Source organism: Lepisma saccharinum, chromosome 6 (genome assembly GCF_977018435.1).
Source record: "Lepisma saccharinum chromosome 6, izLepSacc3.1, whole genome shotgun sequence".
Taxonomy (NCBI): domain Eukaryota; kingdom Metazoa; phylum Arthropoda; class Insecta; order Zygentoma; family Lepismatidae; genus Lepisma; species Lepisma saccharinum.
In genome coordinates, this window is record NC_139234.1 from 37,373,535 (window position 1) to 37,392,129 (window position 18,595).

The window sequence follows — 18,595 nt, forward strand, 5'->3', positions numbered from 1 at the left end:
GTTGTTTGATCAACGCCTAATGCTTCTGCAAGTTCTTCCTGCGTTTGACACGAATCCTGATCGAGCAATGCTCTCCATTCTTCGTCTTCAAATTTTTTTGGCTGTCCAGGTCGCTCTTGGTCTTCCAGGCCGAAATCACCACTTCTAAACCGTGCAAACCACTTCTGACACGTTCGCTCAGCTAGCGCATGGTCACCATACACTTCCACCAAAATACGATGACTTTCGGTAGCACTTTTCTGCATGTTAAAGTAATGAAGCAGAACACCCCGCAAAAACACTTTATCTGGCACGAACTGCGCCATGTTCAGTTGACTACAAAATGCTGTTGTTGACACGTCAATCAACTGCCCTATACTACGAACGATGCGTGCTGACAGGAGTTTTCAACGCATGTGTGGCTACACGGAACTGTGGGGCGATACGCTCGTTACGCCATCTCTTGTTCAGGCGCACGAATTAATTCCTAGACCAAATATATATATTTGTAAATGAGGTTGGATGAATGGTAGGTGCCTTTAGGGTGAACTCACCTGCAGTGGTGGGAATCAGGATGATGGGGAAGGTGATGAGAAGGGGTGCGACCGAATATGACCCAAGGTTTATCCCGAAAGATGTCCCTGGTGTCAGGATTACTGTGCAGGATGGGAGGGAGGGAGTGGAGGGTATGTGATTTTCGTAATGTGGGGGTGGTATTGGGTGATCAGAGCTGGAGGGTTGGTTTTGGGTTGTTTGGTGCAGTTGTGGGAGGTGGCTCTTGTAATTTGTTTGTTGTTGAGGGTAGAGGGGTAATCACGGTTGGTTAGGGCTTGGTGCAGACATAGGTTGTAGTTTTGGTAGGATGGGGGGATGAGTTGAGGCGTTGGCCTCTGAGAGCTAGGGAAAATGGGATGGCTTTTTTGGTGGGGTAGGAGTGTGAGTTGGAATAGTGGAGATGCTGGAGGTGGTTAGTCAAACCACCATGAGGCTAGATTTGAAATAGGCTTAACATGTAATTCTAATTATAAGCCTTACTATTGTGAACAGAAATAGACTACTAATGTGTCCTAAACTAGGAAGTGTAGCTTTCCTGGCGACGTGATTTGAACAGGTGTTCTTGTGTTACCAGCCAGGTTAAATCAGCGTTAGCTTCCAACGTTTCGAGCGCATACGTTGCTCTCATCTTCAGGGAATATCCTGTTTAGTCATGGCTTTCTTCAATAATAGTCATTAAAAAGCATTATTGCAAGCTAGCTCATAAGATACATAATGTACATGGGACCAATAAAAACTGTTTAGGGCTGTATGTTTAACATGGCTGCCTTAGTTTTGAAGTTTAATTTAGATTGTCTGTCTGTAGCAGATTGACACTTGTCATTTATTTGATATTGTTTTTATGATTCATGTAAACTTTTTATTTAAAAAAATGAATACATAATATCCTTTTTAAAAGAAAAATCAACATGTCATACAGAAGTGAGTGTATTATTTCATGACTATTCAGAATGTTTATCTTTTTCTTACAGAATATTATACTGTCATATTAGTAACAATAAGCTGTAATATTTATTTATTTATTTATTTATTTATTGAGAACAACAACAGGCAGAAGCCCAATTACAGCATTCTTTAAATCTGGCATTGTACTGATTCATAATAATTATAATAAACTTAGCTGATATAATTGTTCAATACAATACATTCGGTAAAGATGCAAGATACAATACAATATAAAATAATGTAGATATAAAATAGAATAAGTACAAGGATATAAATTGATTACTATATAGTTTTGTAACTGATTACGTCTACTGTCTTAAATCATTAAATGTATTGAGGATATTCATCGAAATTCCTTTAGGTTCATAGAAAATATGTCTATGTTTTTGTTCCTAGCTACTAGACTGTTATAACTTTTGCACATCCTATGTATGGGTAAATTTTTTAGTATGTCTGTTCTAGCCTGATTTGTTAAAAATATATCATTTTTGTGTGTCGTTCTCAGTAAGGGAACCCAAAGTCCGACTTTTGATAAGAGATTCGTTGCGTCAGTGTCGTTATTTATTAATTTCCACAGGAGTATATTTGCATGAAGTGTTCATTGTTCTTGTATCTTTGTGAAGCGAAACTCTGAAACAAGATTGTGCTCAAATGTAGGATATATTTTCTGTATTTTGAAGTTTATGTAGCGAAGAAATTTCTTCTGAACTCTCTCGATCCCCTTAATATGTTTTATCGTGTCTGTATTCCATACCACGGATGCATATTCGAGCGTAGGTTTAAAAATTAAAAAGAGTGGGTATTTTATAATTTCTTCACATCCTTTGATCACATAGGATGGTAATTTATCGGGTCCTACCGATTTCTTAGGTTTTAATTTCTTAATTGCATTTTCTACGTCCAAAATACTGATTTCTGTAAGATTTAGAATGTTCAAGGTCTCGTGTGCCATGTTTATTGGAGTATTTTTCGGTGGGGAATTCTTATATACTGATTGAAAGGACTGCGCAAAAACTTAATATTTCACCTTTTGTTTTTAATATATAACCAAAACAGGAAGCTATGTTTTTGAATGCTTAGCTCGAAGTTCGCAATGTATCACTTATAAGCATAATCTATTTCTTCCCTAATTTCTGCACGTAATTCACTAAATTTATGGTAATGATATTACCTATTTCCTATCTGTTGTTTCCATTTCTTATGGTGGTACTGCTTGGTGTTAATCATTTTGATAATACTTTTATTAAACCAGCATGGATATTTCCTTTTGCTATTTTGCTTTAGAGGGACATATTCATCAAAAAGTTTGTAAATAATTTCATAAAACGCATTCATAAATATGCATGCTGTCTAAAAATTCTGAATTGGTACATTCTTATAAATTCCAGTGGAACCTTGATTTTGCTTTTTTTCAGGGTGCCAAATTCAAAGAACTTAAAATGCAGGGAAATGAAATCTGGGAAAATTGTATATCATTTTGCTCTACTGGGACCATGAATGTATAATGCAGGAAAATGTTATGTTAAACTGGGGAATGTAAAGTTGGCATTCCACTATATTTACATAAATGTTGCCCAAGTGTTTAAATATGAGAGTTACATTGATCTAACCAAAAATTTGTATCCTGTATTGTAATAACAGACGGTTACCGTATTGGATTTTTTTTCAGGAAAGGAAGTTGTTGTGAAGGAGGATGAAGAATATAAAAGAGTTGACTTTAATAAATTTCCACAACTGCAACCAGTTTTTCAGGTGTGTATGCTCGTTATATGTTGTATTTGATTTCTTGTGGAATTAATGCAATTCATACATCTCTTATTACTAGGGCTAGGAAGCTGATGACAAATCATCTTTTTTTCTGCACCTTGAAGTCAATGCTAAATCTGATAGTAGTCAGTTTCACTTTAGTTAGAACCATATCTAAACAGAACAAGCTAGAATTTGTTTCTATGCAGTGTGGATCATATTAAATTGAAAGCAAATCTTCCAAGAGGTTGACTACTCACCGGAAATTCCTTGCATTCCGGAAATTACGCGTGGATTCTATGTTAATTTTTCTCCGTAGACCTGAAAAACTACAACTTTTATTAATCCAAATGAACTTGTACATTTACAAGTGCTTCGAGGCAAGTGTTTCACAGTTTAGCTTTTATTTTTATCAAGAAAGGAAAATAAAAGAAGAAGCCTTGTGGAAAATAAAACTGAATTCTCTCAATCCATTTACTTTGTTAATGTTCTTTCCAGAACAATCTATCTAACAGACAGAAGATTATTGAGAGATGTCTTGAAGTTGAATAGGTAAATTCGAGCTTGAAATGTTGATACCACTAACAATTTTTCGTAGATTAGTATATTCCGTAACGTTTCTGATTTGTGTTTGAAGATGTATTTGGAGTCTTGAGTATTTGAAATGGCAAATGTAAACTCCGTACCTTGAATTAAATATTGTAAATATATGTACTGTTTAATTGAATTAGAATTTCTGAATGCATTGAAATCTCGCAGACCCTTTATATTGTTAATATATTTGTGTGTGGGTGGTGAGAGGCAGTAATACCGAAGGTGTTGAAATATATAAAAAAAAAATCTGCTTGTACCCTTGAATTTTTGGAAAGTTCACCTTGAAAACTGGTAATTATACTTGGATTTTATCATGGTCCTAAAGTGGCCATCCTGTCCAAGTTAATTAGAATATTGTTTATTTCGTGTTAGGGCTTCTGCATAGCTGATTGGTTAGTAGTCTCACGTTTAGAAAACTCATAGGTTCCATCTCTAATGCGAGCTCCAAAATTTTGATGGTGACTCAGCATCTTGAGGATACACAAAGTAGTAGTAACAGACCAGGTGTAGAAAGCCAGGTAACAACTGTGTTAATGTACTTGATGCATTGACAGGGTGTTTACCGGTCTGGAAAATCTGGAAATGTCAAGGAATTTACTTTTTCTGGAAATGTCTGTTTGGAAAAATCAACATTTTGTAGTAGTACACTATACTGAGTATTGCTGGTAGAAGCAATGGGGTCATGTTTTGAACTATTTTCATGCACTACAGTATATGGCTATTAGAATTGCCCACTTCCTTTTGCAATTTTGAGTTGTGTTTGATTATTAGGATTAATACAGACACTATTACTAAATTTTACTATAATTATGCATTATTTATGGCAGAATTGTTATTTTTTTTATTTAAAAGAAAATGTTAACCATAAGTCAATATGTGCGAAGCAAGTATTACGTAAAAGTTCGCCCCTGGTACTCCTTCCCAACAGTCAATTGTTGTTCAGGTTCCCTTCTTGTTATCACTTTTACATGTGAAGTGAATATTCTAAAAACTTGGCTAAGTGGAATTATAAATGTGGTGTTAGCAAAAAGACAGTGACTTCTTACACAATGTTTAAATACAGGGTCACCGAAAATGAATGGTGGGGTTTCATGGGATCTCTGTGAAGTATATATTGTGTGTAATGCATTGAAAGTGCTTTTATTTTATTCAGGCACTGAAAGAGATTGCTTTCATGCATTTTTATTTTCTGTCATTGTTGTCTTCATAATAGTCACTGTTCTTAAATTTATCATTAAATTCGCTGTTAGCATGCTACAGAGACTTGACGATGAACCAGAATTTCTTGAAAATATCATCTTCTCGGATGATGTCACATTCCATGTGAGCAGTTGTGTAAATCTGCACAATTGCCAAATTTGGGGCTCTGAATATTGACATGGAACACACAAACACATTTGAGATTTTCTTAAGGTCAACGTCTGGTGCAGCCTAATTTTCAGCAAGATTTTTGGCGCTTTCTTTTTTGTTGAAACTAACATCAACTCCACTGCGTACATCAACATGCTACAGAACGTTGTGTTTCCTCAAATTGAGAAAATGGAAATGAAAGATTCGAGTAACAGATCCTCTTGTCAACAAGATGTGCGAGAAGAGTTGAATCGTCGATTCCCAGAACGGTAGATTGGCAGAAGTGGACCCATTCTCAAAAATGAAAATTGATAATCTTGACCATCTCAAGGAAAGAATCAGGCAAGCAATTTCAAATGTTACTCCAGACGTTCTTGCCAAAGTGTGGAGAAAGACTGAATATCGCTATGATGCGTGTCGTGTTGTTAATGGCACATATTGAAACTTACTAATCTTATTCATAATTGGGGAAAGAGAGACACGCGGTAGTATATAAATACGGAGAAACTAGTACTCACTTTTATCCGCGAAGCTGATACTAATCTTGTTTGTAATATTTTTGATATTTTTGAGAGACTGGACAAAATAGAAGCACTTTCAATCCATTGCACATAGCACATACTTCACAGAGACCCTATGAAATCATTCATTCTCGGAGACCCTGTGCATGAATTACTCTAATAGCTTTAGTCTGGAAATGTTTGGTTCTTGATATGGAAAACCTGGAAAAGTCAGGAAATTGTGCTTTTACGAAAATGTAGAGACACTGATGGACCACACGACACCCAATGTAAGAATTTCTGTGATACTCATTAAAGGTAAAAGGTAAAGTGTTCCCCTGTGCATAGCACCACGCCATGAAGGCGTATAGGGGGTGTGGGGGTAACGCCCCACACTTTCTTGATCCGGTCGTGAGTGGGGGTGATGTGATCAGCATCACGCCCCTGACCGCCTTTACCCCCCAGGGTTTCCCCCAGGTACCCATGTTATTCGACGCTGGGTGGGCGCCGGGGCCGCTTTCACCGTTAGAAAAGTTCCCGGATTTGAACCGGCCGGGGATCGAACCCGGGACCTTGAGCATGGTAGTCAGACGCGTTACCGACTGAGCCACCGCGGCCACAATTTGTTAACGGATACTCATTACCGTTAACAAATTGTTGTGCATGGAATTCAGCGTTCTTTATTTCATCAAGCTTTACAGAAAAAAATAAGTGTCATGATAGCATGTGTGTTAACATTCTTTGTACAAAATTAAGTGTTTCTCGTAGAAGTATTTGCTTCATGTAACCTTTATTTGCAGAAAGAAGGCACAATCACAGCAGGAAATGCATCTACACTGAATGACGGGGCTGCAGCTTTGGTCTTGATGACTGGCTCCAGCATTAGAGCACACAATCTCATACCTTTAGCTCGAATAGTAGCCTTCAATGATGCCGCTGTGGATCCAATAGATTTTCCAATTGCACCAGCTGTTTCAGTCGAACAAGTAAGTTGACATTAATTTTTTGACTCAAGAAACTGTCTTGACTCCTGTACTTTAACTTGACAAGTTTAAAAACAAGACGCTGCAATCCATTGTTTGCGCACCTCACATCACATTTCCCCACTCCATTGTCTGCAGGGACGTTGGTTTGCAGTGTTGCAACCTGGAGGGAGTGGAATCGTCTGAGAATTTTCAACGAAATTTGAATGTGAAAGGCATGAATTAGTATCCCCTCACCTAAGCTACCTATTGATTATGCTAAATTCTAAATACATTTTGATATTTTCCCTTTAAACCTTAAATGAATTAAGTTGTATTAGGGATATATTTCTTACCAGCATAAGAAATGTATAAAATAAAACGATAGAAAAATGAAAAATATATAAACGATAGAACTGAGCTCACCTCCTAAATGTTTTCCAGTTCTCCTTCTTCAGTTTCACTTTCCCACTCATCCGAGTCTGTGTCTACCGATGAATCTGTGTCCGTGTCTGAATCGGCTTCACCAAGTCTAATTATGAGTTCATCTACACGCTCGTCCATAAGTCCATCTCTTTCAAAGTAAGAATCTTTCAGCCAAGAGTAAAAAGCATGAACATTTCAATGCTTTAGAAAAGAACACAGGCAAGCGTGTTATCAGATTGCCTTCTCGTAGTGATTTTTGTACGATAAACAAATGAACCACCACCCCACGTTTAAAAAAAAACAAAACAGACCACTGCTCAATGTCGCCAGGGAGTCGTAACGTAACGAAATGGAACGGTATTTTCAATTACGGTTTCCGTTACGTTACAACCAGAAACAGAATAACTTTTTTCGTGAACAGAAACGTTACCTCAGGTATATGAACATTACGTTACAGGGGTGCATAACGGTACCGAACCATAACTGATCTCTAAAGGAGTAGGTCTTCACGTGACACTTTAACGTTACATCCATTGCCGGCAACCAGTAACGTTACAGGGTAAGAAAGAGGTTCATCACGTATTAACTAGTAACTTTAGTGTATGTGGAAAGTGATAGTAACGTTACAATTAACCAGTAACTTAATTGACGTCACGACTGTAAAAACGTTACACTTCTTTTTTTCAAAGCAACAACGTTATTTATAGCTGGTATCATACAGACGTTCCGATGTTAAATACCGTGTCCGATGCCGTGTTCCAGAGAGAATAACATAGGTCTCTCGTATAATTGTGCTCGTTACTTTTGTAACGTTACAGTTCTTTTCCTCCACAAAAGTCTGTTTCGGAAAAGTGATACACATATCCGTTACGAATAGTAAATACCGTTATCGAAGGCATTTTCGAAGAAGCCTCATAATTACGATCGGCAGCATACTAACATTACAGTATTTTGACCCCTTGAAAGTCACTAAGTTATAATACGTATTTTCGTTTTGGATGTCAGTGAAAAAATTAAATTGTAAAACAAAACGTTTGAAAACATCCGTAAACAAGATTTGGCGTGACAAAAGTTCTGGTTATTGGAATTTACTTATTAACTATGTATTTATCACACATATATTTATTTTCTGCATACTTAATCGCGTTATGTGAATTTGTTCTAATTTGATTATTTATGCAAGATGAATTTTAACATGTGCGTTCACTTTATACGATAGAAAAAACAATCGTTTGTTGAGGGAAAGCGTTTATATCTATCTATCTATCTCTCTCTGTTTACATGTGTTACATCATTTTTTTTAAAAAAAATACAGTTGTTTGGCGATGAGAATGATTCGTGCTTAGATTAAGCTGCTGAAGGACGAAACATAAAGGACCAACCATGGTCGAGCCAAAAAATCATCCGTACCACGCGTTCGTCTACCTAATCGAGAGGCAAGCTTTCTCCTATCGGAAGACGAAAAATAATTGCTTGCTGTGCGACCTTGAGAAGGCGAACAGAACTGATAGCAGCAGCACCACGGAAAATCTGAATACTGAAACTTTGTACACGTGACCTTCGAACACAAAGCATCCGAGTAGACAACGCCTTGGGGCGATATGAAAGGCACTTTTGGCAAGTAGAAAATACGTAGAAACGAAATGTTAGATGGAATTGTTGTACGAAACAAACGAAACCGCGTTTGTGCAACTGGTCTGTAGCTAGACAGGGCCATTGGACTCTCAAGAAGGCAAGAATTGTATGGAAAGTGATTCTCAAATCTAAGTTAATAAAAGGACAGTATATTTTATCATTTACAAAGGCCCTCATCCACTTACAATTTTGAAAATTACTTTGAGTAATTCTTGTCTTCTTGGACAGGAGGTGCATTAAACTTTTTGGTGTAGAAACAGACAGAACGCCCACCTACCTACCACGTTTGAAAGAAGAGCATAGACAGACAAGAAAGTAATTTTCAAGAACGCAAGAATGGCAGTCGACATGGACATTTAGCAACGTGTGACTGAGAAATACAATCGGAACAAAGGACAAGATTCTTCAAGAAACAGTAATTTTATAAAACTTCCTATCATTAACTCAGTTCATCCTTTTATCCTATTTTGTTTGTTATACTGTTGTATTATTCATGTTTTATATAGCTTTTCTGCCACTTGTAGATAATCGCGACGATGAAGGTGAATGATGATCATATTAAATCTATGAAGGGATGCTTACAAAAAAAAAAAAAAAAAAAAAAAAAAAAAAAAAAAAAAAAAAAACAGCCATGCCCAGATGTCTACTCGAACTTGAAATGTTTGGTACCGAGTGTATGAGTGGATCACTAAACGACTTCGGCCTTCGAGGCTACGGTTTCAGTTGCAACATGCAGTATAATTACGTTTCTACTATGAATTGACCAAAGCATGTGGTATGTATCCTTCATTTTTCTTAAAAAGCCCCCTTGATACATGAGATACTACAAATAATTTCAGGCATACCCTCGAATTCTGATTGCCTGGCACTTTTCTTTTAACTAAGTAATGAAGTGATGTTTATATTCATATTAGGCCTGCGACTAGCTTGAACTAAAAACTCTTGTGAAATACTGTGTATATGTTATCCTTGTGAAGTGAGGAACTTCATATTTTGCTAAGAAAATATGTATGAAAATTTATATTTGTAGCTACTACTTGAAGAATTCAAATTATTATTATGATGGAATTTCAGCTTACGTATAATCTGCACATAATGTGTTATCGGAGAGGAGTTTTTGTCTCGCAGTCAATTTATTTTTAGTTGAGGAACTCGAGAGTAAGTTGGAAATATATAATGACCCACGTTGTGGTATGCTGTTTGATTAATCAGAATTGGAGTGAGAGAAATCTGTAGTTAAGTTCATTCAACACGTCAATTTGTAACTGTGAATGCAAGTTTTCTTTGATTTAGCAGGAAATCAGTCTGCTATTGTTGTAAGTAATAAATGGAAATATATATATTTTCTGCTCGAGTAGGAATCCGCAGCCGTTATCCAATCAATCAGTTTCTGTGTGTGAAACTTCTGTCTAGGAAAGCTACATACAATTTGCTTTTAATAACAGCAGCTTCAAAATAATCTATCCATTCTTGTCATGCCAAGTAATGTTTGATTTTGATTTGTTATATTTAACTTTGGTTTTATGCCACTTTTGGCTAATCGCGAAGACGAGGATGGGTGATGAAATGACAAAATTGATGAAAGGACATCACAAAGAAAATAATGCACAGGCTGGGATCCGAACTCGTGACCTGTGGCGTCGTATTGCACTGTGCTAACCACTCCGCCACGGAGCTCTGCAAAGTAATGTTTGACCATACATTGTTCATGAAATAAAAACATAACATATACAGTGGCTCACATTAGTAATCGAATACGTAGCATTTTGCTGCATTTCTTCACAATATTTGAAAAATAACAACATGTACATAAATATAAATGATGGTGAAATATTTATACGCATTTCTTAAAGTTATATGTAACTTTTTTTAAATTTTAGGTGCGTCAGCACTTAGGCTATTTTGCACCCGCCACGTTATACGGGGTGCAGCCCCTTACCATAACAAATAACATAACTGTAATGTCGCATAACTGAAATATTAAAATATTCTGACTTAGGTTAAAAGCTGAGGCTGTAAAGAGGCACTCAGCACACATGACAGATAGCAGGGGAACACACAGAATTATACTGGCCATAGGGCCAGTCGCCAGAGTCTCGTTAGTCTGCAAAAAGCAGTCCAGGGTGTACTACGTGGAATGAAGTTGAGGATTGAGTGTACTACGTGGAATGAAGTGGAGGATTGGGTGTAATATGTGGAAGGTCATCCCTTACACCCCTGTTACGTTTTCAAATCTGAAAATAGTTATTTATGTTTGGATGTGAAAAATGAGATCACTTTAATATTCAGACAAATCGTGAAAGCCTTCTGTTTCTGTTAATCTAGGTTTCCATTCTGACAAGTTCCAGACCCACGACGCGCAACATGTGCCGGCGCATGTTGCGCATCATTTAGTGCACTGTTTCCAATTCAAAACTACTTCTGCAAAATACGCCCGCAACAACACCGGAGTGCAGGACTTGATTGTAGCGTTGTTCCATTGTGCTTTAGAGTAGTCAGTGTTTCTTCTCTTGTATTGTAATAATTTGGTGGTGATTTAAATTGTGTAAACATGAACAATACAACTATGGCGGGTTTTGTGGTTATGGCAGGCGCGTACCATGAACTTCTAAAAAAAAAAAAAAAGAGGCGAAAATGACCTAGATGGTGGATTAGAAGTTTTCTAGCGAAAAGAAATTCGGAAGGAGCGTATAACTCGTTAATGAGAGACTTACGTCTTCAAAGTAGATACGAAAACTTTGTAAGAATGACTGCAAGTGATTTTGCATTGTTATTAAATCTTGTTGGACCACAGATTGTAGTCGCGTCGTCTGTTTCTACTCTAGTGCGCATGCCCCAGGAACTTGCTGCAGGCTGTTTCTATTGTCCGTGGCGCATGTTGTGCGTCTTAATCGTTTGGGGCAATTTTGTCCCCGGCACATGCAGCGTCGCAGTAGCGTTTCGTCCGAGTTGTAGTTTGTCCGAAAGCGAAATTCGTAGAAACATGCTACAGTTCGTCCGCGACGGTTTAATGAGTTGCGTTTCGTCCGAGCCTGGCTGATGATGAGTCACACCTTGACTAACCGGTGGCAGCGGTGGAATTGGTGACAAGGATACCTCAGTTTACAACTTTTAAAACTACATTGCATAGACAGCGGAGTGCAGCGCAGGGAGTGCAGACTGAGACAAATTGTCGAGAGAGAGGTCCCGGGTTCGATACCTGGTAGAGGCACAAGTGGTTCGGATCCAACTTTAAACTGTAGGTCCAATCCTGATTAGCCTTAATGTGCATAAAGTGGACTTAAAACAACAAATCAAATCAAATCAAAACAAATCGTCGAGAGGAAGTGAACTTGGATCTATTTAGTCATGGCAGATGGCAACACTTTCTTACTATCTGACAAGTATGAAGGTGAGATTTGCAATTTCCAGAGGGAAAGAAATATTAAAACAACAAAAAAAAATTCTTGGATGGAGCATTTAAGAGTGTTAGCAAGAGTTTGCTTCATTAAACACTATTAGGATGGTAGCCCTTGGACGAAACGCTACTTGGTCAGGTAACCGTAAGCTGCCTGTTCCTGGAATTCGGACGCGATACGCTACGCCATGTGTTGTACACCCGAAATGGTAATCTGGTGGTTCAGAAAGCGAAGATGAGTATGAGCGACGAATGCTGAAACTGATGAAGGGACTCTCAAAGAGAACACTCATGTGCAGGTCGGGATTCGAAACCTGGACCCCTGGCGTCGTAGCGCGCTGTGCTAACCACTGTGCCACGTAATATTTTTTTTATTTACTCATTTTTAGCTACTTCCTTTTAAACTAACTAACTCTCTAGCCTTCTTAAACCCGAAGGTTCATGGCTGCAGCAACACAGGCCTTCTTCTTTTCCATCCCTACCGATTTCCTTTAGGTCCATCTCAACGTTGTTCCTCCATCTTCGTCTTGACCTTCCTATAGGTCTCTTACCATCAGGTTTCCCAACAAGAATCCTGTAAACTCCTCTTTCCTCTCCCATTCGTGCCATATGGCCTGCCCACCTAAGTCTTCTTGATTTAATTATTCTAATAACATCTGGACATGAATACAAATTATGTAGTTCTAAATTATGTAACCTTCTCCACTTACCTGTGTCTTCATCTCTTTTAGGTCCAAATATTTTCCTAAGAATCTTATTTTCAAATACTCTCAATTTATGTTCCTCTTTCAATATAAGGGACCAAGTTTCACACCCATATAATACTACAGGCAAAATTAATGTTTGGAATATTTTAACTTTTAGTTTCTTAGTTATTAAATGAGAAGACAAAAGTTTATGAAGAGAGAAGTAACATTCATTTCCTGAATTAAGCCTACTTTTTATTATATTAATATAATTTTCATTTGTTAGTATTACTCCTAAGTATTTGAATTTGGAAACTGGTTCAAACGAGTTGTTATCAATAATTAGATTTAGATTATTACCTAACACTTGGTTTCGGCCTGTAAGCATATATTTAGTTTTCTCTTTGTTAACTTCCAAACCTATCTCTTTAGCAGTTTTGAAAAATATTTTAGCATTATTCTTAATTGTATTTATATCATCCCCTAATAAGTCTACATCATCTGCATATGCTAACAACTGAGTCACAACATTTAATTTTAGTCCTTCATTAGTTTCTTTTACCTTCCTAACAGCGTATTCTAAGGCAAAATTAAAGAGCAATGGATATAATGCATCTGCTTGTTTTAACCCATCATGAATTGTAAATTTGTCAGACACATTAATACCCACACGAATTTTACTTTCTGTTTCACTGTTGCATACTTTTATCATATTAACAAGCTTCTTAGGTATTCCAAACTCGACTAATATATTATATAATTTATCTCTTTTGACCGAATCATATGCTTTTTTGAAATCAATGAATAGCTGATGGACATCTTGATTATATTCCCACTTTTTTTTCAAATGACTTCCTTTTATCTACGCTAAAAAAGAAATGAAAAAAATGAATATTAGTCTTTTTTCAACATGTCCATTGAAAATGTAAATGATCTGTCCGTTTTTCATTTTGTCAGGAAACCTTTTATGTTTGACATTATAGTTATTGGACCTTTGTCGCCATTGCACTGAAAGTTTACATCATTGCAAAGGTTGATATATCTATCTACCAGATAGAACACTGGAATTGAATGAGATTAGGTAGTTGTTCTGTAATGGAGATAACACAATTCCATTATAACTTTGTCATATCTATCTGTTAAAAGCAAAAGTAAGAACCGAAGTCCACCATGCCAGCAACACTACTACTTCTAAGCAGCTCCCACAAGTGCCTGAGGTTAGAATGAAAGTTTGTCTTGTTTTAAGTTCATTTGTATGCACAGATAGGCTAATTGGGAGTGAACCTACAGTTTAAAGTGGGAAATGAACCATTGTACCTCCACCAGGAATCGAACCCGGCTAGAATGCAAGTTGTTTCTCATACTCAGATAGTAATTGTAGTTGGTTGAGGGAAATTGTAGGCTGCAATTGTTTCATCTCTTATCGTCTGATGTCTACATACAAGCAATTTTGGTATATTGAGTGTGTTTTTCTTTCATCTACGCAATATGGCAGCAGCCACGAGAATGCAAACTCAAGACAGACACACAAATTTGGAAGTAGTAAATACTGTATACGTAGATGAATGAACAGGGCAAAATTTAAATTAACACACAAGTATTGCTTTCGAATATCTTAGCATGCTGTGGAGCAAATTGTGGTTTTGCATTAAAGGGAAGACACGCGAATACCACTACTCACTCGTGCATGCAGTGATCTAAGTGGTAGTTTGTAGCTAGGGTGGAACGAGCCTTGGAAATCGGTCGGGAAGTTGTTTGTTATTGTTTCACATAATTTGTAGGTAGTCACACGTAGTCTGAGAAACAGAAAAGTCACACATACAAGAACCTTGCTTGCAGGCCACGGACAATAATCTTCATGGGTAAAATTTAGCTTTCCTGGCGAAGTGTTCTCGCTCGGCTTGCGAGCCAGTTTAAATCGGCGTTAGCGTCCAATGTTTTGAGCGCATCCATTGCTCCCATCATAAGGTAGAGAGCATCCTGCTTAGAGCAATCAATGTACGCGCTCCAAACGTTGGACGCTGACGCCGATATAACCTGGCTCGCAAGCCGAGAACACTGTTCGAATCTCCACAGGCATATAATAAGTATGTATCATACCCAAATGACACATCTGGCGTAATACCTAACGTGCCAAATTTTGGAAAATAGGAGCTGATAGCGTGTGTGAGGACCAGAGGGACTTAACTCCAATTTATCAAATTTATAGGAGAGGATATAATGTATTCTTAGCAATATGACTCTTAAACGTGACTCCGCCTTACAGATAAGAATTAAAAGTGGAAAAATGTCGATTTACTCCAAATATTCTTCAGAGGATTTTTTCTAACAAAACTGAAAACAGCATTTTTGTAGTTACGTTCCTCTGATTCCAGTAGGACGATAGCTGAAATACATTTCATGAGCGATGTTTGAAAGAAGTTGTGTTAAGATGTGAAACATGTAGTCCACAACCATGCTGTATGAAGAAAGCATAGAGGATAAGCTACAGTCACACTTAATCTAGGCTCACAACAAAGATAGCGGCTGAGTGACCTAGCGTAATGAAAGGCAAAGAGAACAGTTAATCATTGGAAGAAACAATGAGTTTCATGTTTAAATCATTCTACCATATGTATAATTAATGCAGTTGCTTATAAAAATAAAAATGGTCCAAAATGCTTCAAAGTAATTTAAAATATGAGGCGTTGCGGATACGAAGGGCGAACTCAACAAAGTGCATTGTGAGGGAAATGAATTTCAAGTTGCCAGACACAGTGCGAACTCCATGAAAACTTTGAAAATCACGCATGAAACATTCCGATCTACTGTTACCAAGTTTTTGTGGAGCTCGAACTGTGCCTGACAACTTAAAACGCATTTCCCTCACAATGTACGTTTGTTGAGTTCGCCCTTGGTATCCGCAACGCCTCATATCGTCTCTAGGAAAAAAACATTCAAACTAAAAACCACGATTTTCATACTAAATAGAAGGCATTTTCACCACATACTTGAAATTAGTTTGAGAAAATCTAAAATAAGAGGAATTCCTATCCCTGTTCTCGTGTTGATATTTCCTGGCAAATAAGAGGCTGTCGCGGTCTATTGCCGCGCTATACATTATACTCCGAAGTCGATACTAAAGGTTCATGGACGTCTGCAGGGTTTTTTTTCTAGGGAGGGGCAAGCAAGGTAGTTTTTTTCAGGGGGGCAAACAAGGTGCATGTTCCCCCATAACAGTGTTGTCTCCTCAAAAACCATTGCTTTAATTTGAAGTTATCATGTTCATGCAATAATTAACATATATTATTATAGCTAAAATGCAATTGCGCGATATATATAATTTTTGGTTGACTTTCATTTTCCAGGTGGGTCGTGCCCTTGCCTCTCTTTCGGACATTCATGCAAAGGTTCTATTTTTATTTCGCGTCTACCACTTTCGGTTAACCGCGATGATAAAGGATGTGATAGGTGATGGAAGTGGTATAAAGACAAATGACCCATCCATATTTTCTAATCCGACATTAGACTTCGCAGTGTATTACGCTAACTAATTTGCCACGGGATCGGCTTCTTCGTGTTTGTCTGCTCATCAAATGATTGATTAGTTATTCAAACTATATACGTAGTAAAGCTATATAAAATAACAAAACAGAAAAAAAAATCCACTTGACGTCTTGTAGTACTATCATCGACCTACCATTTCATGCTCTCAAATCCACACAGAAAACTTCTTGTGGCATTGGTTTTACGGAATGGCCTTGGGGAATAAACATCGCCCATTGCCTGGTTCAGCTCGAAACAATTCAGGTGCCTTATCGAAGCATCTCTTGAGCACGCAGGGTTTATAACCTACTTCGCCGTAATTCAGTTGTTGTATCTTGTTTAATATGCTGTATTGTACAGCCAACCGCAGATTAAATAGGAGGAAAAAGATTTTTCCGACGGAAAATAAGTTGGCAATGCTGAGAACACCGAGGCATTCTTGATAAGACGCTTGAGTAGGGTCGAGAAAACTTTCCTGGAAAAGCGCAACCCCGGTATCGAAGGTCATGCTACCTACACGTGGATTGACAACTTTCGGGAGCATGCTGTCTGTCTACACAATTCTACCCAAATACCTGTTTGCTCACATTTTATTATTCAAATGTAGTTCTGACATTGTAGTCATTTTGCAATTATTTTTATTTGTTCTTATTTTGCTTTGCTTTGATGTCACTTTTATAATTAATCGAAACTATGAAGATGGATGATAAATAGATTAAATTGATGAAGAGACACCTAAAAAAGATATTTACAGACCAAGACTCGAACCCGGAACCTAAAGCGGATAGGTTGGGGGGGGCGTCAATAACTCCCGGCCACGAACTGACTTATATTTTTTATTCTGTTCATGCATAATGCCTGCTTTCGGAAACTTAATTTATAAGTGACACACTTCGTTCGGTGGGGACAAGCCACGTATTGTTTGAGAAGAGGGACACATCTCGTTCATATACTAAATACAATCATGGACTATACTTGAAATGGCCTCCCCGATGGCGCAGTGGTTGCATCGTCGCCGCCTAGTAATCAAGGGGTCCCGGGTTCGATACCCAGTGGAGGCACAAGTGGTTCAGATTCCACTTCAAACTGTAGGTCCAGTCCTGATTAGCCTTACTGTGCATAAAGTGGACTCAAAACACCAAATCAATCAATCACATACTTGAAATGTGACGTGCTAACACTACTTTCGGAGATCAGATGGACAAGGCAATTTTGATATACAAGTTGCATTTTCTCTACTTAGATTATTTATATCCAAATTTTATCCTAATAGATAATCTCGCAACAAAGCAAAATGTTTAAATTAACTCGAATTCACAATGACTCATATACAGTGTGTTTATAAATGAACGGTGCGGCTTCAAAAAATAATAATAAATCTATTTATTATCTTACACGAGCAAAACTTACACCGTAAGCAGCAGCAACTGTCCAAGTATATATAACTTTATTTAAATTTGTATAAAGATAGAAATCGAGAGGGGGCAATTGCCCCTCTGTGCCCCCTTGCAGGTGCTCTTGGCCGTCTGGAAGAAATAGTGCACGAAAGACGTGAAAACTAAATCCATCTTGAGTATCCTTTTGTCTTGCTACTCTTAGATTCTACAACCTTTCTTTCTATAGTCCAATGTTTGCCTTCCTTACCTCCTAGAATCGATTTCTGTACAAGTTTGAGGGATAATCTCCCCTGCCCCCTGTGGTTGTGCCACTGCAACGGCGGACCGTTGTTGCTTTGTGAACTTTCATCGGCTTCAAAATACTTTATTTTCTTCAAGAGTACAATATCGTTTAATAACCGGCGATATGATTCCTCTACCATAAATTTCTGGATTAAAGTATAATAATAAAGGGGCATGGAAATCTGGAAGGGGGGCGAGGATGGCCACCTCTCCCCTTTAGAAAACGAATGTCAGCTAAAAGTATATATTTCACACGTATAATTTGATTTGTCAAAGTAATTTACATTAATTATTATAATGAGGATCCAGGAATGAGATAATTTCGAATACAAGTGGTGTTTCTTGAGGGGGAAACACTATTATCAGGTTAATATGCCCCATGGCATATTTCCCTGCTTCTAAAATATCGACAGATGACCATGCTTAGGGGGGGGCATTCCCCCCCTTGCACCTCGTTCGCACGCTTATTGCTACTCATTTCTACTCTAGTTGGAAGCTTTATTCAATTTCGAGCCAAAAATGTAATTTAATATCAAATCTGGGTTGTTAAACGTCCACGAACCCATAAATTCTAATGGGTTCTTCTATTGGGTTCTGCAACAAGACCGGGATCATT

The 18,595-nt window shown here is 37.6% G+C and overlaps 1 protein-coding gene across 4 annotated transcripts in view; it reads left to right on the top strand.

Annotated features, from left to right (window-relative positions):
* The window catches only part of Acat1 (Acetyl-CoA acetyltransferase 1), a 66,720-nt gene that overhangs the window by 22,022 nt on the left and 26,103 nt on the right, over positions 1–18,595 (top strand). For all 4 annotated transcript variants that reach the window (XM_083123783.1, XM_083123782.1, XM_083123784.1 and 1 more), the window contains exons 6-7: positions 3,149–3,231; positions 6,470–6,655. In XM_083123783.1, coding sequence (XP_082979909.1) covers positions 3,149–3,231; positions 6,470–6,655 — 269 coding nt within the window. The remainder of the gene's footprint in view (positions 1–3,148; positions 3,232–6,469; positions 6,656–18,595) is intronic.